The sequence below is a fragment of the Lissotriton vulgaris genome, chromosome 7 (genome assembly GCF_964263255.1).
Source record: "Lissotriton vulgaris chromosome 7, aLisVul1.2, whole genome shotgun sequence".
NCBI lineage: Eukaryota > Metazoa > Chordata > Amphibia > Caudata > Salamandridae > Lissotriton > Lissotriton vulgaris.
In genome coordinates this window covers 1475135042-1475161670 of record NC_141695.1, presented here as the reverse complement: position 1 = coordinate 1475161670, position 26629 = coordinate 1475135042, and the positions used below count along the sequence as shown (strand labels likewise).

The following is a 26629-nucleotide window of genomic DNA, read 5'->3' as shown; positions in this document are numbered from 1 at the left end:
TCCCGACAGCATGCTTCATATGCTGAGCACCAATGAAAGGCAGCAGGAAAATCTATTTGTTTGTATTCAGCAGCTCAGCTCATCCTACCATTTCTAAACGCCTAAACAGCAAGTGTAACCATCACCCAAACTCGAGTTACACATCTTCTGAATAATGAACAGTTTTGCCATCTTCGGGTTTTGTGCAGCGCTTTGCTGCCCCTGCGGCGAGTCTCGGTATGCAAGTACCTCATGAAGTAATTACAGCGGGCTTTGCTAACCAGCTCCTCCCGCCTTTCTACCCGAGGACGGTCAAACACAAGCTCCGCTGCCCTGTAGTCCGCCGAAACAGCGAGCCGGGGAGAAGGTGGATATCAAAACACGCCTAAAGAACGATAGGTTTTTCCATTGTCGCAAAAAAAACAAAAAAAAAAAAAACGACCTTGACACAGTCCACGAGCACAAGCAGCACATTTCGTTCTCGAGTAAAGGAAAAGGAAGTTCAGTAGGCGGGCGGCCAGCATGACTCTGCGCCTTCACTTGGGAAGCTAGCTTAAGACACGTCACAGAAAAACCTACCACAACACCACGTGCAACAACCAGAACACTACACACACCGCAAGAGGCTCGCCAGAACAAAGGAAGGAATTAAAAAACATTAATGCTGAGAGAGGAAACTTCCCAGACATCGGGCGTCAAATAATTATTAACTGCAGCAGCAAAGGTCTTTCTTGGAGGATACAAACGGACTAGTGAATAATAAATATATTATACCCTTTGAGGAATGACTGCTGGTTGCCAACTCAAGTGAAAAGATGCAATTAAAAGCCCTACTGGGGTGTAAGGCAAGTCAGACAATACATAGATGCAGGGCATAAGTCCTTAAAAAAAAAAAAAAAAAAAAAAAAAGAAGTGGGGTGACGCTGTCACCGGAAGTGATGTCACGAAAGGTGGTTTGCACCATCAGGCTCATTGCCTCCCCTCGCTCACCCCTTAGATGCGACTGCATCTGAAAAGTCAGCGCATGAGCAGCGTCCCAGGGAGGCCATAGTGAAGTCCAGCTGTTTAGCAGGGGGGGGACGGAGTCCACCCGGTAAAATAAGTAGGGGGACGCTGTCCACCCACGTGGTACCCCGACTCGAGCCCTGCATAGATGACAATGTTAGAATGAAGATGGACCCCGGCAAGTTATGAATGAATATAGGATTATTTAACCTGAACACAGGTTACAGGTTAAAGCCACACCAGGAGCAGCACCCCTGCTGCTCAGCCAATCCATTCCACCTGAACTCAACCAAACACAAACACTCACCACAGTCAAGTGACCCCACACTGGCTGAGCAGCAGGGAAGAGATCATCAACGAGGAGGATGCATTACACTGAACAGTAGATTACAACAGACAAGAACCTTTTTTTGATAGAAATAGAGCAGTCTAAACACGTGGGTTACCATGCACTTAGCGGAAAAAAAGGGGGGTGAACACCCCGTACTCAACAGAACAAAAGTGCTTATATTCAACAAGGTGTGGACTGTATCACAGTTGACAGGTAAATAATTCACCTGCCAGGGGTTCGGCCCTTTAAAGTGTGGGCATGCTGTACTGGTAGAAACTGAACACCTCAGATTTTGGGTGGATCGAGGATGGGGTTAACCTCAAATCATGAAGCAATATGCCAGAGGCAAGGTTCAAAACAGCATCTCAAAAATAAAGACAATAAAGAAAGGACTGACGCAAAGTAAGTTCTAGAGTGGGATTCAGAAAGACAGTTTATTATACAATTCAAAGGCGCTTTACAGAAATAAATAGCAGATGCAGCAATAGTCTAATTTAAATGCAGTCGCTGCCATGACAGCTCTCAAATAGGAACAATGCTGAATAATACGCAAACTTAAGAACAGAATAAGTCTCGAATGTACAGCAAAATAAGTAAGAAATCGGGCAGCATCCCAAGAGGAAGGCAAAGTGCTCTGGCTCACCTCCAAATTCAAGGGTTTACATAGTCATTTTCTCCATCAGAAAACTTTGAAACTGTAAAATCATCAAGGTGTGGGCAAAGAGTAAAATTTTCAACAAATGGTATTACAACACTATGAATCATCATAATCCCTTCACCTTAGCACTATCCCACTACAAGAATATAGATTGGGCCCTTAGGACCCAATGTCGTCTTGAGGTGTCAGAACAAAATAGTTACAGAAACAACTATGAATCATTGCGAATACATGAAATCCCTGTGTGAAAGTGGAAGTCCTTGAAAAGTTTACTAAAGCAAGAGGGCATATTGGAAAAAAGTGTAAATCAGAAATAAACAAATCCACCTCTTGCTGCACTAGTATCAAGCAGAAATATAAAAATAATACACTATACAGCATTCATGTTGGTCAAAGGGGCATTCAAGCATAACAGAGTTAGTTTAAGCCAGGAAAACACTCCAAAATGCGGTAGCAAATTAGTTTCAATAGCTTACTGTCACTATCTATATGGGAATGCAAATGTAGATTCTTGCCCTGTACATTATTAATGCATATTTTGATTTAAAAGCACAAAAGGGCTCATAACGGCGGCCTACCGAAAAGACCTTCAAAGGCATTTCATAGCAGATAGGCTAACATTATATAAAGGGATGTTCAACACAGTAAGGGAACTTACTGTGGCTAAGGGAGAAAGAAGGGATGAAAAACCTTCAAGAATAAGGAGATATGATAGGCAGAGGGGGGGGGGGGATACAATGTAGACATTAGAGAGAGGGAGTCCAAGAAAAATATTTGCCCGTTGTTTTTTTATATCTATATTTTTTAATTAAGAGAAAGCAATGACCCAAAAACTAGTGACTGGATACCATAGAACAGAACGAAGGAAACCAAAAAACACAGAATAGAATAAAAAGATTAAAAAAATGCCAGAGTGGGTCTGTATGGCAATGCAATTTATCATCCAAAACGTAAAAAAATGGCTGAAAGACGGATGAAGTTCAGAGCGACGATTAAAAATGTGGATAGGTCTTAAAGACATTCAGTAAAAGCACTTCCGAGACACTAGAGGCATGTGTTGCTTCAAATATCCACATACTTTCAATTAACCATGATGGTACTGCTGTTCCAATTCTTTGCTGGCAACTTCAATGTAAAGTTATTCAGAATTAAGAGTCATATGCTTAAATAATTCAGGGTTTCAACTGTTCATTTTTAGACCAAGCCGAACCTTCAATTATGGAGCATAGTTTAAATTGCTTAAAATTGTAATCGCTTTACAAAATACATTGCCCAACTTCAAAATAATGAGAATTTAATTTATCACATTAATGTGCAGTAACATGATAAACCGGGGACTCAAAATCTGTTGACAACGCAAGGCTTTTATATACTTCTGCTTACAGAATTAAGCATCAGAGCTGGTCCTTGTGTTTGTAGTGTTCAATACATTATAAAACTTTATTGCACGATTTAAAAACCTTTGCAAGTACAAAAGATAAAATGAACACTTATTGACTTTTATAAAACCGAACCCCCATACCTGTAGTAAAAAAGCGCCCGCCGCCTCCACTTGTCCGAACTCTAGTAGGTACATTGCCCACAAATGCTTGTAGTGTCGATCCCTTGGGGGCATTTGTGGTCATGAGGTTATATATAGAGTCCCATAATTAGCCAGCCTATACGGCAAACCCTTTTTTGGTAGCAGTTTTGAGCTTTCCAACAGATTTTCGTGTCTCTAAATGCACGCAAGGAAGCTTGTCCAGCTATTGTAGAGATCCTGAGGTCTGTGTCGCTGCCTAAGGTGGCAGTCGACTTATTCCCCTCCCCCAGTTTTTTCTTGCATCATGGTCCATAAACCTTACCAGTGCACAGTTTAAGTTTGTGTTCCGTAGATCAAAACATGCCAATACTGCAGCTCTACAATATCAGACCTCCTTATTGTTCCAGCCCCTCCGTAGGACCTCTTTCCCCCATAAAACGTGTTTGTAGTGTTTAGGAAACATTGGTTCCGACAGGAAAACATTAATTAGAGAAAGAATCAGGGGCGTGGAATTCCTATAGCCCGACTCCCAGGACATATTGGTTGGGGGTCAAAGACAAGAAGTTTTCATGTTGAGTTTGTCCTTGGGACAAGTATGCCAACCCCCCTGCAGAACAAACACTTTGCTGCTAGTTTACAGTACCATATTATATATCAGGGAAGGGCATGGTCTGCAGTTCGGGTAATATTTGTGGCAAAATAATAGTTCTTCAAACTTGCTTTTATGATTCAATAATACAGAGCCTTTATTATTAGGGTGAGCGCTCTAAGAAAATGATGTAAGCTCAGACTGCACACCTTACAGTGGTCCAGTTATAAAAATATGTAAACTATATTTGCAAAGTTTAACAATAGGAAGCTATGTATAATGCCCCCAGAATGCGCCATTAGATACAAACATTTTCAGAAGCTTGAAAGCAAGCTTGCTGAGTTTCTGCTTTCAAATTAAATGTAAAAAAAAAAAAAGAAAATGCAACTAGGAAAAAAGCTAATTTTGCTAAACTATTGTGAAATTTGATGTACCATTTCTTGGACGTATCATCTAGTAAAATGTGTTAATGCATGCTAGTATTCCCCCCAAAATATATTCAGAAATTAGATTATACATTTATAAAAAAAAAAAATAAAAAAAAAAAATAAAAATAAAAAAAACACACACACAAGGCAACCAGCTTCAAAAAGATCTGTAAAACACTTGTGTGAGCTGACAGGCGCTCGCTCACCCTTGTAACAAACACCGGCAAAAAGCAATATTTTTTGGTCTCAGAAAGCACACATTGCCAGAGTAGTCCCTGGCGCTGAACAAATCTACTTTGTGTGCAGATGTGCTCGTTGCAAAAGAGCAGAATACTGTCATTCAAAGTTAAGCCAGTCTATAAATAGACCACATTTTAATAAAAACTAGGTGATCTTGGTTAACTAGAGCCCAAACGTACTGGCCAAATTCTTAAATAAAGTCACAAAAGTGGATCCATGGTGTATGCACTTCCATTAGTGCAGATTTACAGCTTTCACAAATTCTCACTCAATTTACAAAAGTATCCCAGGAAATTGTACTCCTGGAAAATATTTGTCAACTGCATTTTAGCACCAGGTAACTACGCATGTGGATATTTGCCCATGCAAAAAACCACTGAGCATGTACAAGTTCACCTTACCTCCAACCACTTTCTTCCCAACCGTGGAAGAAGTTTTACTTCCGCCCTGGTCAGGAGTAAAACTTCCAACCTTTCTCAGTATGGGCAAAAGTTTCGAGAAGAGCTGGTGAAAACCTCTAAAACATGCAATTCGTAAGAGATTCAAAAGCGCAGTACAACCCTGGAGCTCCTGCTTCATGCTACCTCCAGCCTCAGTATGTAGAAAAGTGGGAAGGTGGCAAAGTGTGGGAATTGCTGGAATTCAAACCCTACTATAGATGGGGCACTGGCATAATCTTTTTTTTTTTTATTTCAAATAGTTTTTATTGAAGTAAGAAAACAAAAGCAAAAGACATTACATTAAATCTTCCATCAAAAGTGAATTGATACAGATGTTGTCAGACCAGTACAGAAACTACAAATGATAAAAATAAAGAGAAGAATCACTCTTGCTTGTCACATGGTTATTGATTAAGTTGTTAAACACTTGACGTGTGGATGTAACGGGAATAGCTCTAACATACGGACTAGGTTCACACCCATATATCTAAGGTACTATTACAAGGTCGTATTGCTTCAAAGCGGCTCAAAATGGAGGGATGATTTGTCTAGTGACTTCCATAACTTCTTATTGGATGGACACCACGTAGAGGACTGTAATGCCTGATTCGTGGCACCTCTTAGGAAAGACAGCCATTCCTGCCAAATCTTGAAATTTACTTCCTTAGCACATTTCCACTTGCATAAAACAACCTTACATGCCAATGTCAACATTAAGTCCAAAAGTTGGCGATCATGCTCATTTGCTAATCGCGGTTCCAGCCCCCCTAGAATGACATATACAAATTCCTTCATTGGCTTTATCTTAAATACATGATGAATGCATACAAATATTTTCTCCCAATATTCTCTCAGTAGGGGACAATTGAATAGCATGTGAGGAAGATCCCCAGTCCCCGATTGGCAATTCCAGCACTCCGGAGAGTCACGTAATTTACATTTAAACAGCTTTTCCGGAGTCCAGAACGACCTATTTATGAGCATATACTTTGTCTGGAATAGGATGGGTGATACTTTGTGGGCAAGTGCTGACTTATGAATCAATTCCCAATCTAACTCTATTCCTGTGGAGTTAGGTTCCGCTTCCCATTTCGCTTCCGCAGTCCTGTGAGATTTACTGGGCAACGGTAGCAACAGTTTATACACCTTGGAAACGAAGTGACCTGTGTGCATAATGCGTGGGAGATGTGTTATCAACCATGGAGTGTAGGGTGAGAAGTTACGGCTAGTTAGTGTCGCCTTGACTTTTAGGAAATTATAGAAGTCTATCGGCGGTAGGTCAAACTTCGTCTGTAAGCTTGAGAACGGGATTGGGTCGCCATTGTCATACAAATCTCCTGCCAGATTAATACCTTTTCCGGACCATGACTCCCAGAAGAGTTCCACACCTGCGTGTTTAAGGTAGGGGTTTCTCCATAAAGACATACATGATGATTTAGAAAATGTCAATTTGGTTTTGTGGGTTTGATCAAGTCTCAGTAGGGCCCTTCTGGTATTTAACATTATATATCTTGAGTGTGGTAAGTGTGACAGATCCATGGTGATTAAAGACTCAAGAGGAGCATTGCCCACTATTGATCTCTCAATGTCAATCCACACAGGAGTGTAAGTTGGTGATTTTATTAACCATTGAGCACCTTGCTTACAAAGAGTCAAGTCAAGTCAGAGAATTTATATAGCGCACTACATACCCAGAGGGTCTCAAGGCGCTTAGGAAGGGGAGGAGGATTACTGGTCAAATATCCACGTTTTAAGTTGCTTTCTGAATGCTAGGTGGTTCTGGGTAAGGCGAAGGTAAGTGGGGGAGTGAGTTCCATGTTCTAGCAGCCAGGTATGAGAAGGATCTGCCTCCCATGGTGGTCTTGTTGATGCGAGGTACAGTGGCGAGGGCTTGGTTGGAAGAACGTAGTTGGCGGGAGGGGGCTTCTTTAGGGATATCCTGGCTTTCTTGCCCCGCCACAGGAAGTTACCAAACAGCTGGTCTATTTTCGAGATAAAAGTATTAGAGAACGTCATAGGGAGCATACTGGCCAGGTAGTTAACTAAGGGGGTCGACATCATTTTGAGTGTTTCAGCCCTGCCCCACCAAGAAAGGAATCTTGGGGACCAACTGTCTAGAAGAGTAGATATTTTTTTCAATGTCGATTCCTCATTTATTTTTAGGGTGGAGACTAAATCCTTATCGAAGTCCAACCCCAGGTACTTAAAGCATTTGGGCTGCCATGTAAGACCAGAGTCCCCCAAGATCCCCTTGTCACCTCTATTGTTCAGCAGTTTGACCTCCGTCTTGTCTTTATTGAGCTTGTAGCCCGATACCTTCGAAAAATCTTCAATGTCCGACATTAGTGCAGATACTGCCTCATCCGCCCTTTCAGATAGGATAAGTACATCATCTGCATACGCTGTCAGTTTGACCGTGCAGTCTCCAAACGGTATACCTGCAATTTTAGGGTCTTTCCTTATATGATGTAAGAACGGTTCGATTGCCAATAAAAATAACGAGGGTGATAGAGGGCACCCCTGCCTCGTACCTTGTTTTAAGCAAAAGGAGGATGAAAACGATCCACCCGCTCTGACTCGTGCCGAGGGGCAGCAATAAAGTGACATAACTAGCCGTGTAAATGTTTCCCCCAAGTTAAATTTATTGAGGACTGCTTCGAGAAAGGCCCAATCAACCTTATCGAAGGCTTTTTCTGCATCTAACGTTATTGCCACTGTAGGGGTTTCTAGAAGTTTAGCTTTTTCCAACACATGGGCCAAAATCTGTGTGTTATCACTGGACAACCTATGCTTTAGAAAGCCCGCTTGCGATGGATGGACTAGTTGTGGGAGCACCTTTTGAAGACGTGCGGAAAGTATCATAGCTAAGATCTTACAGTCAATGTTAATTAGCGAAATCGGCCTGTAGTTTTTTGGGAGCGATGGGTCTTTACCTTCCTTAGGGAGTACTGCAATTGTTGCCTCCGCCAGAGTACCTTTTACTTCACCGGAGCGGTTTATTTCTTGGAATAGGTTTAGCAAGGGCCCAGATAATATCGTGGGGAATGTTTTATAGAATTTTGCTGTAAAGCCATCCGGGCCTGGTGCCTTCCCCGTTTTCAATTTTTTAATCGCACTTTCCACTTCTTCAGAACTTATCGGGCCATTTAGACCAACCTGATCTTCAGCAGTCAACCTTGGAAGATCACACTCATCCAAATAATTCTTAATTTTATCTTCCTCCACCTTTGTATTTTTTGCATAGAGGTCCTCATAGAACACCCTAAATACCTCAGCTATCTTGTCTGGCTCAGAATGTGAGTTCCCTGATGCGTCCTTAAGGATGTTAATACAGTTATTTTGTACTTTAAATTTCAAATATGAAGCGAGACTCTTTCCCGCTTTATTGGATTCACAAATCTTAAATCTCCTACCTTTATCTAGCCAAACTCCCGCCCTTTCACTTATTAATTTATTGTGTTCAAATTTTTTATTTGCCAGAGCATAGAGAGTCATATCGTCTCTTAGCCTCAGATGCTTACTTTCAAGATCTCCAATTTCACTTTCAAGGGATTCTAATTTCGTGTTATAATTTTTATTCATGGCAGACCTAATCTTGATACATACTCCTCGTATTGTACTTTTCATAGCATCCCATCTAATAAGATCAGATGTGTCCCCTTCTTTATTAATTTGCAGGTAAGAGACAATGGCAGCTTGTATTGTGGATCTGTGTTGAGCATCGCTTAATATTTCGTCATTCAGGCGCCAAGACGTCTGACGAGGAGATGATTTGGCATTTGCAATGGACAGGGAAATACAAGAATGATCCGACATCACACGAGGTTCTATGGTGGTAGATTCTATCCTGGGTACCCCGTTCTGTGTTATGAGGATGTAGTCAATCCTGGAATATGAGTCATGCGGTGTAGAGTAAAAAGTATAATCCCTCCCTGTAGGGTTCTGGAGCCTCCAAGCATCCACTAAATGAAAGCGTTCACACAGATTATTGAAGGCTCTATGAGATTTGTTTGGTGCACTGGCATAATCTGAGAGGCTTTTATCAAAGCTCTGATATAATGAGATTGACACTATAATTTATTGCCGGACACATGGCACCACATGGATATATATTTTTTTTTGACAGGACAAGTTGATTTATGAAGCAACTTGTCTGACGTACAAGTAGACATTTGACTAAATTTTACACCCCTGAAGTGTTAATAAAACAGCAAAAATAATTAATTACAACACCCAGTTAACTATTAAGTTACTTTAGCATACCAGCCGCCATTATTGCCAGTCAGGCTCCCCAAGACTTGCCCGTTATGGATATGCCGTCACCTCCTAGGCTTTGCCTTCATTTTGCACCCCAATACTAAGTGTGCATTTTACTTAGGTCTATAACGATTCTGCCTGTAGTACAGATTTCTCGTGTCTGCGTTAACCAATATCTCCCCCAGCCACCCATCAGTGAGTGCCCTTTTGTGATTTGGGCACTTTACAAAACAACTACAGGCAAAGCCCAATAAGCATTGGTTTTTAATGGTGTTACTAGACCCTTTTGTTTAGCCTGTGGTATTCCATAACAGAAAGAAAAAGAACAATGCTTGCTTGGAGAGGCAGAATAGCATCAGGGAAAACAAGGATCCAGAGTGATGATTAAATGAGAGCATTCGTCACCTGTGACTTTGCTAACTATCTGGGGTATGTAACCGAAACTCCCCCCCTTGTTATTTTGGATGTATGGAAAAATCAATAAAAATGATTCCTTTTTTTTTTTAAAAGAGCATTCGTCACCATACAAGTATCAGCAGCCTTTCTTCCTTTTAACTTTTACCGTTCCACGGCGATGGGTGCAAACCTTGAAGTATTATATATACACAAATATAAATAATGCACAAAAGTGCATTAAAGAAACAGGGGTTTGGTAACAAACAGCAGTCATAGCCCCTCCCCTGCTACCCCAAAAAGAAAAGAAAAATACATTTCCTCAAGGAATGCTAAGTGAGGAATGTCTTTGGGGGAGGGGGATTCAACTTAGAAGCAACACCGTTGAGGGGAGTTAGAGGCTGAGAGGGATGGGGCAACCAACACACGAGGGAGAGAGCAAGAACTCATAGGGACTCCCTTGAAAACCTGAAGTAAACATTCAATTAGTTCCTGAATTTAAGAAGGGCAAAGCCTATAAGTCATCCAATCAAAAGGGATAATAAATAAGCTATGCTCGAGGTGAAAGACCAACACAAGATGAAGGAAAATAACACAAAGCTAAACAAACTGAACTGACAGAAGAGTCACCCAACGGGTAAGCAAAGGCCCAACCTAAAGTCCACTGCACGTATTCACACTCTATAATGCCGTTGACTGATGAACACTGAGACAAGCAAAACTCTAAACATCCTACATTTAAAAATACTCCATCAGATGGGTCGTTTCACACACAGCAGACAAAGTAATACAGTGGAAATAAAAAGCTCTGCCCTTCAGGTTACAATACTTCTAATATTTTAATAAGAGCCAGTGTCCTAAAATGTCGGATGGAGATGCCCATGGATCACTGGTGGCAGTATAATGTGCCAGTAGCGTCTAATCAGACAGTGGTCTTCGCCTCCCCACAACGTTAGAAGACACGTGAAAAAAACTACAAATACTAAGTAAGGCAGGTATCAATTTAGCAGAGTCCGAAAGTTTCTATTAAATAGTGCCACTTCTTAAGCGAAAAGGATTTAACAAAATACGTTACACGACATTCCTCAAAATCTGGCAGATGCTCTTTCCACCAAGATAATTTACGATTAGGAACCCAAAATGTACAATAAAAAGGAAAAGAATAATATCTTGACAGTGTATTACAACAGTAACCTATAGGGTAAGAGTGGACTAGTACATGTTCAGGACATTCTTCCTGTTCAGCAGCAGCTAAACATAGCCCAGCAAGCGAGAGCCACATTATCCCCATTGCTTCCTAACTAGCAAGATCATATTAAGTCCTCTAAATACTTCTATAAGCCCACTAAATTCTTTTAACTCCAACAAGTATTCTTCGGGTTAATTGGAAAAACACACTCAGATCTTCAATCTCGTGGAAATGTAAAATGCTGCTCACGCCTGCCTTGGAGCTCAGTTTGACAGCACCTGAAACACTAGACAGAATGTCCTTAAGCGCATAACACAACTAGTGAACGTTTAGTCGCAACGCGTGGGGGCCTAGAATAAACTAGCTTAGAGGTGGGACCATATTAGGGATTTTAAATTTCATCATGTACGTCAAACTAAAGTGGCGTGCCCGATTATTCCTCCCATTCATTTAGAAAGTCGCTTGGATAGCTGCATAGCTCAGAAATGCATATCTGGGGAAAGAACACATAAGCATACAAATCAATTGAAAATTGTGGCCTTACAAATCGTTAGTAGGCGCAACCGAGCTAGTAAACACTTGCACTTATTACTAGAGCGTGAAAATCAAATTCCATATTATTACCAGAACCTAAGGTAACTGATAAACATAAGAATTGGTACCCTGCACTTCAGTTCATTTTAGCTACTCGACCACTTACTTCTTTGTAAAAAAAAGTGAGTGCGAAGGTACGAACATAGTGGTGATATCGAGTTTGAAAATAGTTTTACAGATTCCAATTGCATTTAGGGGCAAGGGATGGGTGTAGTTTTACAATTAAGTATGAACAATATTAAAATACCCAAATACACATTCATTCACTCTCGGTCAATCACAGAATTACATGAACATTTGAACTGAAATCCACGGTTATGAAGTGCAATAAATATTGAGAACAATGACACTCTATAGGGACAATGAGCCTATACTATACATGTTATTTGGTAGTGTATGGATTGATTCACTCAGATATTGATCACAATTGAATAAGTAGCTCCAAAGCAAGCATGTTCTCATTTATTGATCAATCCAGGTTGCCTCATATTCAGCTTCTGTACAGAAAATACAGTCATACTTGGCCATTGCAAAAGTTGGACTACAATAAAGCAGCTTTGACCCCACCAGCACCTTTGAGCTACACCGCATTGCAGCAACACCCTAACAAAAGGGAGAGTAGCACAGTGCCCTGCTGCACGCACACTGCAGAGTACTGTAGCAGAAGAGCAGCATAGCTACACATAGGCCTCCTTCCGATGTACCCACAAGCCCACATCTGCTTGTGTCTACTGCAGATGTGAGAGCAGGCACAGGATGTGAAAAGTAGAAGATTTGCCAGAGTTCAGACCCAGGTAAATTCTCACCTCAAGGACCTGGTCCAGCTTCTGCCACCTCTGCACCTAGCTAGAAGGGACTAGAGTAGGACAGGGATGGGACAAGTCATTGCTACTCTGTGGCTGTCCCACCTTAATCACTGCTCAGGGCTTTCTCTGCACATTGTCCCTCCAAATGCCGGTGCTCTTCTTGGATACAAGAAAAACTGTTGCATCTTGGGCTCCACGTGACACAGGGAGGTCTAGCAGCAGAAGGCTTTGGAGATCCGCAAATACCAACCGAATCCACCACCACTACTCCAGATGACATGTCATAGAGCATTTGAGACGGAGCACCATCAAGCCAGGGTACGCAGAGTATGGAAGACAGTCATTGTGAAGGTTTGCAGTCCTGTGTGGGATCTGCATGTTGGAGTTGACATTCCCGCCTTGGCAAGGGGGGCATACACTGGCATTTGGGGTGTGTCATGGCGGCTCTGGCATACTAAAAGCATCCTTGCCATCATGATTGCCACTAGGGGTATAACTAGGGTCTGGCATACTTTGGGCATGCATGGCAAAGTCATTAATCCAAGGCATTGCTGCCGCTCCAACACGTTATTGTCACAGTAACTATGATAGGCATCTGAGGAGAGCAGTCTACCCCTGGTATGATAATCACACTAGCATGTACTGGGTGTTCTCACTCGCATATGCTACAATTGGCATTATGGTATCCACTCCAAGTCGGTCACTTCAAGCATGGGCATTATCCTAGTCACACTGTACTTGGACATAGTGGTGGTCATCACAGTAATAGCAATTGCTGTGGATTAACTGCAGCAACCTGGCATAATGTGGGAGTTCCTGCCAACTTGGCATGCAAATAGTGTACACTAGTGTGTCAGGCAGAGTATGCCCATATGGGTGCAGCAGCAGACCCTATTGGATGGAAATGGCAAGCGAAAACTTTATTAAAAACGAAAGCGGTTTTTGGTAACAAAAGCTATTTAGAAACAAAGTCAAGCTCTAGTTCAGGGATACCGTCTTAATTACCACGAAGAAGCTGGTGATTTAGTCAAAATATACAAGCTCAGACAAACCCTGGTAGAAGATCCTACTGGGGCACAAACACTCAGAAAAAAAATTACGTGGATTTGAGGACCTGACAAAGCTATTTACATGTACACTAAAGCCAATTTTTATGGGTCCCAAACCAAACTCGGAAATTAGTTTCCTCTCCTACTGTGCCAACTATTGTTATGGTACTTAGTAGAGATTCTCTATAATAGGGCTTTTCTGCGGATTTGGGAAGTATATTAGATTGAAGAAACCACTGTTTGACTAAGTCTGTCGGTTTTGTAGTGTTTGGATTCGTATGATGAAAGTTAGCATGGAGTTTCAAGTTTTGCAAGTTAATGAGAAAGGAAAAAAGCAAAACAAGTTCTCTAGTAAGATCTTTTGTGCGTGGCTAGAGCTGTACTTCTATATTTGCATCAGCACAACTGTTTGGTGCCTTAAGCTGTGAACACAAGGGTTTCTTATAGTTACTGTTGGCTGTAGAAAGTCTTTGAATGTCTGATCAAATTATGAATGAATTTGGAAGATCCAGAACTGGCTTGCCAATCAGAGAACTTTATTAAAAGTTGGTAGCCCAGTATAGCGCCTCATGTGGTTCCATGTATGTTGTTTCTACAATCCATACGAAAAGAAAGGTTTGATATTTTACGCTTCTGCAACTATGAACACTTTTTACCACTTTCATATGTACACCAGCGTCAGATTCTGTGTAATCTGAACTCTTTAGACAAGGATAACTAGTCTGAAAATATCAGGCCATTATCGAACATGAATTAAGGCGCACTTATTTTTAAATCTGCTCCAAAAACAAATAAACGAGTGTGGTCTTTAGTAGAACAGTTATGAAGCATTAAGGTGTTTCTAGGTTTCATCAATGCTTGCTTTAAAGTGTGTGTGTGTGTGTGTGTTAGTGTTATATGGATGCTACATTAGCCGATTTAATGAAGTCTCTGATGTTCGCACAAATACTCGTGATACAAGCAGTCGTAAGCAATTCATAAACTTCATTCAACAATACAAATTTTAAAATCTGTACATGAAATGCGTCGGGGAGTATGTGCATCAACAAAACGTAACACTTTTCCCCACCAACGCTCCCAAGAGCCATTCGTTATTTCAAGGGACACGTAAAACATAATTGAGCCAGTAGCTCAAGCGTGCACAGCAGTACCTGGGAAGGATTTCCTAGATTCACATTTATACTGTTTAAACCGGTGTAAAGTGTCTGCGCACGGTCAGGCTGCATCCAGAACTTTTGACTAACTTATAAACCAACTGAAAAAATATATAAAAATATACGAGTACATTAGATATCCGTTATACCGTTTCTTTGTCAGATAAACTCCCAAAAACAAGCCATCAACGGCGTTAGTTGTATGTGATCGAAGGCTGTGTAAAATGCAAGGATACGAAAAAGTTTTAAAACAGTTAAGTGACTAGGCTCAAGACATTAATAAATACTGATTCTGTGAATACCAAAGCACTGTTGCCATTAAAGGACTAGTACACAGATTAAGTTCATATGGACATACAAAACAACAAGAACCCAGGGTAAAGTTGTGCGTACAGAAGCTTTGTTCTTGGGGCAGGTTCTACGGGAACCTCAAAACTGCCAACAAAATTAATGCATTCAGCCTCGACTGCTCGCCAAATTTGCAACGGCGTTATGTCATCCAGAATTGTGAGCAGCAAGTTACTTTAGAAAACAAAAGACTGAAAGCATTTAAGGTCCACAATATTTTTTTTTTTTTAAAACAGGTTCAATCAAATGCTGTTAAAAAGAAAGGGTGACAAAAGTAACAGTAGGAGGATTATTGAAATGCAACGTGGCTTTTTACGCCTGCTCTCGACAGCTGGCAATGTACAGGGGCCCTTTATACCAGACATCACGCATAAAATACCATGTGCCTTCCAGGAACCTGAGATCCGCTCAGCTTAAACTGCTGCAAGTCCCTAGGTATAGACAGGCACGTTGGAGAGGTAAGAGCTTTCTATTAGGAACTGCAAAATCATGGAATCTCCTTCCACTAACAATCAAAAACCGCCCGAATCTTAAATTATTCAGAAAATCTTTAAAAACATGGTTATTTGTAACAGATAAAATATGCTTGAAGCACATCCTTCTTATGCACGTTCGTCTGATTCCTCAGCGCCAAGACACCCCAGGCATTCGCTGCGCTTTATAAATGTAATAAAAATCAAATCATGTACGGGGCAGAGAGCCAATCACTAATATCACACCATGACCAGCTAATGCTTGCTTTGCATGTGGAAAAGGCGCCCCAACAAGAGGAAGCCCTAGCTGATTGCATATGGAACACAGTTCATCCCAAGCTGGATCAGAACACAGATGGGGCACAGCTCGTTTCTTTCACTACACACATCCAGACGGCAGCGTACTCAAGCGTGAATACTACGTAATTAGAAATACGCATGCGCAAAAACATCCCAGGACGAGCATTTAACCCCTTCGATGGTTGAGCTGTGCTGATGACGAGCTGAGCTCGTCATGAACAATGGTAACTCTGTGAGTGCAGCACCGGTGGGGGGGGGGGGGGGGGGGGGGAAGAGAACCTCTAGCAGCCAAGGTGTTAAAAGTAAACTAAACCAAAAGGAAGCGCCCGTCAACTAGGCTTGCGGATTAACTGCAAACCTGAACACATTACGATGATTATGCACGTGCATCGCTCTGTATATCTGTTTACAGAAACCGATTTAACATCTCTTACAAAATGCAGAAAAGGGAGGTTAAGAAAATTAATCCGACGAGTAAAGATAAAGTCAACTGTCCAGAAACTTAAGTGCATATCGGCTTCATAAGCAACTGGGTAAGTTACCAAAACATGATCCAAATCCACCCAACGCAAAAAAAAAAAAAAAAAAAGAGGGGGCAGGGGGTTTGATGGAGTAAGTTAATCGAGCAGAGGCTTTGTGAGATGAGCAAAACCTAAATGTTGCATTTAGGTATCAACTATGTTTAAAAATAAATAAAATTTAGAGTTAAAATGATGCTCGTGTGAGGACCTTTTAGAACTCTCTAGAAGGGCCAATCCTTTGTAAAACTTTGTCTAAACCAGGAATACTCGGGGGTAAGGGGTAACAGAAGCACTTGGCTGCTAGTCTGCTGTTCACTTGACAGAGCAGAAATATTCTGAAAGCTGTGAAACAAACGGGCATACTTAATTTACACGTTTACTAAGGTAATGGTAAAGAAAAGGTGTCTCTGCAAACTTAAAAACAAAAAAATTATTTTATTAACATGCATGAGCGTTTACCTTAGTAGATCAGACTAGATCACTGCATTGAGAGGCATTTATTTGCAGTGATAGTTTTTAAACATGATCTTGGAAACATTCATGCCACCCCAATTCAGAAAGCTATGCCATTAGTGAACCAAGAGGCAAATCATTTGTCAGGAGCAGCTTGTATGTAGCCCTGGCTGTAATACGATTGGACCAACATTATAGTTTATTAGATAAAACACAAGGGAAGATTTTGTACAGCACATGCTGAACTTGTATCTTTTATAGGCTTCCCATAGGTGGTAATGACAAATTAGGAGTCAAAGTGAAATAAACCAAATGCCTAGGAACACACGATTTCATCAAGTTGGTGAAGGCAGGACTGATACCAGGGTTTCTAGTTTCACATTTCACAATTCGGCCACCAGATGAGCATCTCTTTCCCTCTCATGTTTTACATTGGAAGTTAATGCACTGACTTATTATTGGAGCATGAGAATAGCGAGTTGGTGGCAGACAGAAGTCAAATGAAGACTCGATTTGTTGTCCACACCATGTGTCTGCTTCGCGCCCCTCGTTTATTTCCCAAACCTCACATTAGTGGCATTAGTGTGACCCGCGGACATGCCACAGACAGTACGTTGCAGCCCTTGGGTAAATGTTTTAAGTACCTATGATCTAAATACTATGCAAACTACAGTCCTTAGAGCTAGAACACTGCCTTAAATAGGGTAAAATTAGAGACCAACTCTTTTATTCCACTCCAAATCTTGCAGCCTGGACAAAACATCCAGCATACTCTTCTCCCCACTTACATCCATCTTTCCTACTGAAACCTATGTCAATACTACACAACAGTGTGTAAAAAGTTCTCAAACTCATTTCATCAACAGTGACACAAAGGGTTTTGTAATCTAGGGCCAATAACCCCATTTTAAGGCCAATATCACAATTTTAGGGCCACATCCCCACTGCCACTTCGACATTTATACCCAAAATACCAAACCTCTAGCTCGCCATATAGGCCACAAACTATCAACATACCCCACACAAATTCCCAGACCTAACACTAACACCCCCCCCGCCCCCAATGAACGATCTGGCAGAAAACAAAAATGCCATACCCCTTAAAACTTGCATTTTGGTTCATGCAAAATAATCCTGTTTGTACATTACAATTCATCAAGACCGCAACAAACTCCAGAGCTCGGTGACAGAACATCTAATGACATTTTCACTTTTAAAAGAAGTAGAACTTTGGCATCAATGAGGACTACCTTGTTACTATATCATTCCAGGAAGATAAGCAGCAATGAAGTTTTCTTTCGAAATCTATTCTTATGAGAAGGGTGCTCTTGGCAGTCTGACCTCAAGGGGTGAGAAATGCAAGTTTTAACACTTTGTTAAAAAGGTGCTCCTGCAAACCAGCATACTTGATCAGCGCCATTTCATAATAAAGCAATTGTAAACGATTCCTTCTGTGTCCTGGATCCGTGAACACACAGATTAAATAGCCTGTTTTTGTTATTTGATTCCTGCAGGGAGAAGGGTACACTTTGGGAAAACTAAATCCTCCTTTACATGGTTTGCATATTACCTCCGTCTACCTAGCTGTTGTGGGCTCTTTTCCTACCGCCATCAAATGATGAGATTTGTTGCACCTGCTAAAGCCTTGTCTTCATCCCAACTCCCTCCCCTTCACCCATGGGTGAAGTTTCCTCAGTTGCCCCTTGGGTGAAGTCTCCCCAGTTGCCTTTGTGTTTCATATGCAAACAAATCATTCATTTTTCTCCTCCTCTCATCTATGTCGCCTCCAATCAAGCATCAACAGTTGCTTTCCCAGATATCTCTACTGTGGTCTTGTACTTAATGGCAATAAGTTGAAATTGCTCCATTTCTTATCCATTTTGACTTCTCCAAGCACCATGAGACTACCCACGCTCCCCAACATACTAAATTCACATCTCCATCAGGATCCTCAGACCATTCCTTCATTACACTATGGAGGCGAAGAAAACGAAAACTCCCTGTTTTTATTTGGGACAGTCAAAAAGACCTACATTTGTGATGACAAAATGGAGTAGGTAAATTATGCCTCATTAGCTCAATAGTTCCAACACAGCGATTATTAACCCCTTCCCTGCTCATGTCATGCAGTACACTGGTCGTGTGCTCATGACGAGCTGAGCTCATCATGAATCATGGACTAATGGAACTTCCAGCACAGGAGGGGAAATGCTCTAGCAGTCAAGGTGTTAAAGGGTAGCGCCGTCACACAACATACAAAAGGTTCCTGAAGGAAGAACCTTTACACGTCCAGTAGCTCTTACTGAGAAGAGTATTCATCATCAAATCCTGTTGTCTTGCAGGAAGCACTGAAACATTTTATTCACACGGTTCTATCTAACTCCCAGAGGGAAAGCTCTAGTTTAAAACATATGTCACACTTGGCTGTAAACAGGGCAAAGTTCACGCACTGTCCATTTTATGAATCAGAAATGTCCATTTTAAAACTGGTATTCTGCATTGGGATTATTCTGTGGCTACATTATGGGCCTCTGGAGTACCCCTTTTAGTCAAGCAACAGCACCAGCAGAAAACGGTTGTACACTACGCAAATATCTCAGTAGGAAGCCACATCAGACCTTCACCAGAGAAATACAAGGATTATGTGGCAAGCATGGCAAATCCATAAATATGTGGAAAAGGAGTGGGAGGTGAAGCACATAATTTCAGGAGCCTTGTTTATAGGCCCCAAACATTAAAGAAGGAATATGTGATCCGGGCATTTTGAACTTATTAGAGGCGAGCATATGAAGAGAAATGAGAACGTATCCATTCTTATTAGGGGCGATTACATATCTACTTAGCATTGTATCGTCCATCTGACATATACTCCTGACTGTACATACACTGGAAGTGAAGCGGTTTTCACATGATTCCAAGTATTCATTGCAACACTAACTACGCAGGCTTCACCTACCTGAAGCAAACAGAGGAAAATATTTAAGAGGATCCAACATACATACCACCCCTACACATTTAATGGACAGACCAAACTAATGCTAGAGTCTTTTCTGCTCTTAAAGCCGAAGGCCTCTCAGTATCCTATAGTACAGAGGGTTTAGAGTTGTGGAGATTTCTAAATACAATGGCGTCAAACTCTACCTTCTGATGTGGCATGCATCTTCCAGGTGATCGCTCCATTGTGAAGCAAGTCACCACACAGGCATAATGAAAATCATGGCTACCAGGGTATGGTCTCTGCATCATACTCTGGTAGCTGCTTTTTCAGGAGGAGTTTCCATCTGGCTAACCTTTGCTATAGATTAACTCAATACAGATGTGATATCAGGAATGGCTTGTGAAAACTGTGCAAGAGTGGTGTCTATGAACTTCGGTGGACACCCCATACCATTAAATTCAAATCAAGAGGTTGTGAATATGGCAGAGAACTGAAGTAATGTAACTCGTGCTTGATGTGCCTTATATTGGCCGCCAGTGACAATCTCACATACGTTTTTCTGCCTCATATACTAACTCCTATATGCGATTGAATTCTTACACAAGGGAAAGTTTTCCCCATAGCGGCTTTGGCAGATCCCTGCGTTTTGACTATTCCGGACTGGAACATGCACCATGCTTCAACCTCACACCTGTAGCTGGGAAGTCACCTAGGTGTATTGGACTCAAAACTTCACTTCATTTCCAATTCAAAAATCAGAATCTTGTTCTTTCCTTAAAAAAAGTCTTAAAATATAGACGTTAGGTACTCTAGGATTTGGCTGCCAGACCCTACTGTCAGGGGTGCCAGCTCTACAATCTTCCTTTGAGTGTCTGATCACGGTCTAGAATCCTTAGTTTATTTATGGACTATGCATGACTTCAACACATTTCTTCAGGTCCACTCTGTCACCACGTGCATTCATAAGGACTCTGGTCATATTGACTCGACAATAAAGTTATGTTAACTTAGCATAGTGGGCTGGGGGGGCTACATATCCTCTTTTATGTATAGACTTATGAAGAACACCTCAAGGTGTGGTATTCTGAGCTCACTGGTGTGTGTTCCAGCATTTATCAGGGAAATGGCAAAGCTGTGCATTTCCTCAAACCCTAGGCACTTTGCCGACGAACTAATGAGGGCACATCTGTATTGGTCGGTTCTTTAGCAAGGACTAGCCATTGACAGGGCATCCACACGATTAGACAGAACCATCAGTGCAAGTAGAGGACAATAATTCAAGTTACCCCAGTGGACACCAGACTGACTCAATATTTAGGAAAAAGGGAGCACAAATGCACCGGGTTGTGTGCCTATTTAAAGGAGTGAGAAACAACGTTGCACTAATGAATCAATTGACACTATACGTGTTCCTGATGTATTCCGATATTTTATTCATTATTTCATCTTTTTTATAGGAAATGTTTATCTAATAAGAAATATATACAGACAAGGTCCTTGTACATGTGACAAATATTATGAATAGGTAATACAAAAAATTGGTATCAAAGAATCAGAACAATTCATAGAATAGAGTAACACATTCCCATTTGAATATGAATATGGCCCCTTTCTTCCAAACACACAAGACTGATTCAACCACGGTAAATCTAGTTTAGACCCCACACGAAGAGATGACGTGCCCACAATGAAGCATTGTGCTTGCAATAAGTAGAAGAATCATTAACAATGTTGAAAAGGAACCAATATTTACATAACGCACTTTTTAAAAACTAAATCAAAAACTTTAACGAATAATGTTTGTAACTCTATTGAAAGGAATCCTTTACTTTTTTCATTAAACAAGAAGCCCATGATGGCGGAGACAGTGGTGAGAGGTCTACCAAACATCAAGTAAGTGTCAGAGTAAATTGATCCATGATGACGTATACCACACAATGTATGGTGGAGGATTTGACCAACTGGGCAGAACATGCTGTGATGATGAAAATGTGTAGTTGTAAAAGACATCCCTTAAGTATACGAGGTTTTAGCTGGGGACTCTGGCTATTTTCTGCACAACATGGAGTAGTGGTCATAGCCTTGGAAGTCTCCACTCTGCTGCACGACAAGACGTGCAAAATATTTATGGAAATGCAGGTCATTACTGGTCGAGTGAGATGTCCACCCTGGTGTGAAAATGGTTTTCATTCATTCTTGTTAATTTCAGTTCGGTGCTCCTGGCGGTGGGGGCTTGAGGTGAATTCACAGTACCATAATACAGTGCTGCAAGTAAGCAAGTGGGGAAAATCCTGCAAAGGCTTTACATACAGGTTTGGAGATTAGTGGAGGGTGACTCCTTTAAACACGAGGGACTTACTATTGTGTATATAAGGCAAGGAACACGGTTAAACGTTAGGTGACGAGAGTTATGCAAAGTGAATAAAAAGCAGTAACCATCACACTGGAGTGTTGAATAGCATACATAGGAAGAAAGTTATGAACGTTTTATACAAGCTGGGTAGACATTGTCCGAGTTATGGAGTACTGACGTTTGTATTCACTAGGAAAATAATTATTTTAGAGGAATTCTATAGTAAACATACATCTATATAGTGGGCAACTGCATAACAGGAGATATTCTGGGTTATCAAATACTTCCCAGCTGTATTCAAAATCCAATTAAGACTTTTTGGCTGTGTATGATGGGGACTTCAGGTTAAAAAAAAAGCCGGATAACATTTCAGGGTAATTGGCAATGTATTATTTCTTGAATTATACACTTCATTATGAATAATATTGTGTTTCAGATTCGTTAAACATTCACGTTTTAGGCCACATTCATTGTACGTGTCGTCCTTACTCTGCGCAGTCCCAGCTCTCCCTGCTCCCAGGCCCCAGCTCTGCACTCGGCTCATAGAGAACGAAAGGCAAAAAGAAAATGGCGCAGAGACTAAGTCCGCACCGTCGGAAGAGCCACTTTCCCGGGCTCCGGGCGGCTCATCGAGAGGGGAAGAGGTCCCGGGGAGGAGTGCGGCGGAAGCACAGGAGGGAGCTTAAGGCCGCCAGGGGGTCAGTTGGCTCGGTGGGCCCCTCAGGGGCCCGCGCTAGGGGCCTCTAGGTGAACAATAGGGCCGGTGAGGCCGCCGACGGGACTTAGTCTCTGGGACGCCATGTCTGGCGCCGGAGAAGCGGTAGCGACAGGCAGGCCTTGCCGGGAAACCTACACCCTGACCCGGCCACGCTCGCACGGGCGCCCCGGTCACACTTACCGTTAGCATGGAAGCCGGAATCGATCTGCTGGGAGAAAAAGAGGAAATCAGAACACATACACTATCATTTTTATTTTTTTATTATTTTTTTTAAATACAAAAAAAAAAGTATTTTTTTAATGCAAATGTAACATACAGCATAGGACCCCACCAGCCTTCCTCCCGCCACACATGGCCCAGTGACGACCCCCAACCCGCTCCCACCAGTCCGGCTACTTCTATCAGTACTTCCACCTGGCAGGGCCCCTCTCAACTTTAGTGCAGAGGCCGGGGCTCAGAACTCCCCTCCCTCGGTTGCCCCTTCCCCCCTCCCAGGTTCCCTGCCGCCGCTACCTGGCTCTCATTGTGCGGCTGGTCCCCGCTCATGGCTCCCGTGCCAGCAGGACAGTCCAGAGTCGGGCGGTGGCTGGCTGCCGGGTCTGGGGGAATGAAGCCGGGCCTGGCTGCGTGTGTGTGGGCCGCCTCGCGATGCTGCTGCTGCCGGTGCTGGGGCTGGAGGGTGCTAGGCGCCGGGTTGCGAGGCTGGCAGAGTGAGGTGGAGCCCGGCTCTTGTGCAACAGACTAAGTCCGATTTTCGGGCCACTGCGCCTGCGCACCCTTTAAATGACTTCATTTACATGGCCCGCCCCGCCTCCTTCCGTCGCTCTTCGACTGGAGTCTGTGCATGGCTTGAAAGGAGGCTGACAGGCATGTGGAGACGTGACCATGCGACCTTCACAACTGAGGGTCTAGGTAGAAAAGGTGCGGGGTAAGCGGACTGCGAGGGTGCGCACACGGGTGCTGGGCAGTTAGCAGACAAGCACAACTAAAAAGTTGTAACCTTGAGGCCCAACTTGCACCCCCGAATCATAGTGTTGTGCATGAGGTTATTTAACTAGGTATCCAAACTTTATAGATAAATGTTGTAGGCTTGTATGAGACTTGATCATTGATATTATAACTGTACACGTACATGGTTACACGATGCCTTACTACAGAGCTGAGCACATAATGGCTCTTGCAAATGGTACAGATTCAGGACTGTAAAACTCTAAGGTTGCATGATGCTCTTTATAGTTCATAGTTCAAAAATCATAAAATGGTTTACTGAAAGACCGACACGATCCCTTGGGGTTTAATAATTTTTCTCAGTATTTACGAAGGCCTCCAACAGCCACAAGTCACTCTTCCTTATGCATCCAGAAGTAGAACAGGTATGTACATTTGAAGTTCAATACTGCTGCAATTTGACAAACTTGCTAATTTTCTCGAGGAATGCTAAGTCAGCAATGAACGCAGATCACAATGAATGCGAGCAAGATGATTCTAGGGGCAATCCCTAATGCACTCAAGATGGAGAAAGTGGTTCCAGGCAGGCGCGCAACAGCCATTGGCCTCAAAAGACTTCAGCCCCCCCCCCTTGTGTGTGGCAGCCCGGGACGAGACACTTCCTGGGCCCGCTCACAGCCGCACCCGAGCACTTTACAGGTCTTTAAAAGACCTTGTGCATGTTAATGGGGTGACCTGTTCGAAGGGAGCAAGGAGTGTTTCTGTCCTACCTGTCATTTGGGAAAGCTCTCTCCATTACTGCTGGCCGCACCCGCTTCGCGGGTGCCGCGTCGTTGTGTGAGCCGGGAGGTCAATCCTGACTAGGGCTCTGTTGCTGCCTGACACCTGGGGCCGAGAGGAGGTGGAGCGCTTATTGGACGCCAGCAGGGACTCGATGTTCCAGGAGTCCCTGCGCTGATTGTGAACACCTGCTCCAGCGTTCTGCCCCCAGCCCCGCCCACAGGCTCCCACACTTGGTTTATAGCTAGTTTGAATATCTGCTGCGCGGGAGCGTCCCGGGAGAAGCCCGGGACAAGGACGGGACCGTCTGTGGCCGTCCGGGGCCGACAGAGGCCGGGCTGGGCCACCCCTCTAAACTTTCCCGCAAAAGACATCTTGGGTGAACTCTATAGCGGTACCTCATTTTAATGTTATCTCATAATATGCAGTCGAAGTGACTAACAACATTTCTTGTTGTTTAAATATCTCTACTAGGCCACTTTTGTTATATTGCTATAGTTCACTGTGTTCCTGCTCTTGGTGTAATTTTGTATTTTAGGTATTTTATTTCACACCCTAACTGGCCGTAAGTGGCTGAGAGCAGCAGCATGGGCAAGGGAGATAAGCCGACTGCGCACCGCCCCACGACCAGGCTATTAGCGGCTTCTAACCAACCCCTACCTAGCCTTACGGCTATTGACAAAATGCTTCAAAAAACAATAGGGGTTGTGGCAAACGCTATAGAAAATACGGAAAGGCGTCTTTCAATTACCCCTGCTATGCCCTCTTCTACTCTTCTGGAAGACTGCTCCGTAGCCACAGCTCTTTCTACAGATTTTATGACCTCCCTTATGCCCTCATTCTCAGACCTACCCGGTGCTCAGATTGTGTCTGACTCAGATTTTGCAATTGAGAGCGCGCAATCCCGACCTTTCCCTTTGCCCGCCCGGGCCTCAGCCCAGGAGCACGTGCGTGGTGCTATACCCAAAAAATCTAAGAAAAAGGGGAAACCTACTAAGGCACCAGTACCAGACCCCAATCCTGGTCCTCGTGTTTTCTCCGGTCCCCCTCTCTGGGCTACTGACCTTTTGTTCGATCTCCAGGCCCATATGGAACTGCTCATTAATACCCATTTTAAATCCTTGCCCTCTAAGATTGACAGACTGGTCTCTTTGATAAATAGTAAAGGCGCAGGGAAAGCACAGACAGCCACTGCATTGGGGAATATTATTTCGGCATCGGCCAAAGGACCCATCAACGTGGCTGCGAAGGATCAGCCTCCGGCCAATAGCCTGTGCCCTAATCCCCCCACCTCTGCACTGATCCCTCCTAAGATCACGACTCCCACATTAACTACTAATGGCCCAGGTTCCATTGGTCGCCCCGCTGCGCCTCCACCTGTCCCGGGATGTAAAGTACAGGAACCACCAGGGCTGCTAAAACCAACCGGGCTCTTAGAGTGCCCGCTAGGAAATAACAACATGCTGGGCTCTCCCAAATATACTCCCCTACCCCAGCTTCCACCGGCAGCCTCGCCCTATGTGGTGATGCTCACAGGCGTCCCTGCCCTCCCTGGCGATACAAGGGAATCTTTTCCGGAATTGAAGAACAAAGGTATGTTCTGGTTAAGCAGGCATAGACCTTTAATGATTGCTGGGCAGGGGGAAATTATGTTTGCACGTAGAGTAAGTTGGTTGGGAACGAGACCTAAGGACATTGGTGGTAACTGTGTGATTGTGAATTTTCGGGATCCAAGGGCTGTTGAACATGTTTTACATAATGGAGGGTTTTCCCACACGAACTCTATTAACACCGCCCATTTGGGGTATTTCTATTCACAACCCCAGCTTTAGGGGGGTATGATTCATTCCGCCCCTTTCTTGCTGGTTATGATCATTAATTTAACATCGCTATGGGTAATAGATACTCTGCCCTAAGCAATATAGACTGACCGCTATTAATCTGCTCCCCCGTAGGATCTGTTTTGCCCCAGATGGGGTGTGAAGGTGGGGGGAATTCTAGCAGAGTGAAGGGTGCTCCAGGTGAGAGAGTCGATTTGTAAGGGACAAATTTTATTATTCCCCGCCCTCTTCTAATCTGGGATTAGTTAGTTCTGTAGAGGAAGTGGGCAATCATTCACATTCTAATCCTTCCTGCTCTATTAAGCCTCTAACACTCGTGGAC

At 42.9% G+C, this 26629-nt stretch overlaps 1 protein-coding gene across 2 annotated transcripts in view; it reads right to left on the bottom strand.

The window, feature by feature from the left end:
• TOP1 (DNA topoisomerase I) overlaps nucleotides 1-23504 on the bottom strand; it is a 232704-nt gene extending 209200 nt beyond the window's left edge. The window contains exons 1-2 of one of the 2 annotated variants that reach the window (XM_086932270.1): nucleotides 23252-23504; nucleotides 22919-22946 (exon numbers count right to left, since the gene is read on the bottom strand). In XM_086932270.1, coding sequence (XP_086788396.1) covers nucleotides 22919-22946; nucleotides 23252-23284 — 61 coding nt within the window. In that variant the 5' untranslated portion in view covers nucleotides 23285-23504. The remainder of the gene's footprint in view (nucleotides 1-22918; nucleotides 22947-23251) is intronic. The other variant, XM_086932271.1, reaches the window with a different exon arrangement.
• Between the last annotated feature and the right edge of the window lie 3125 nt (nucleotides 23505-26629).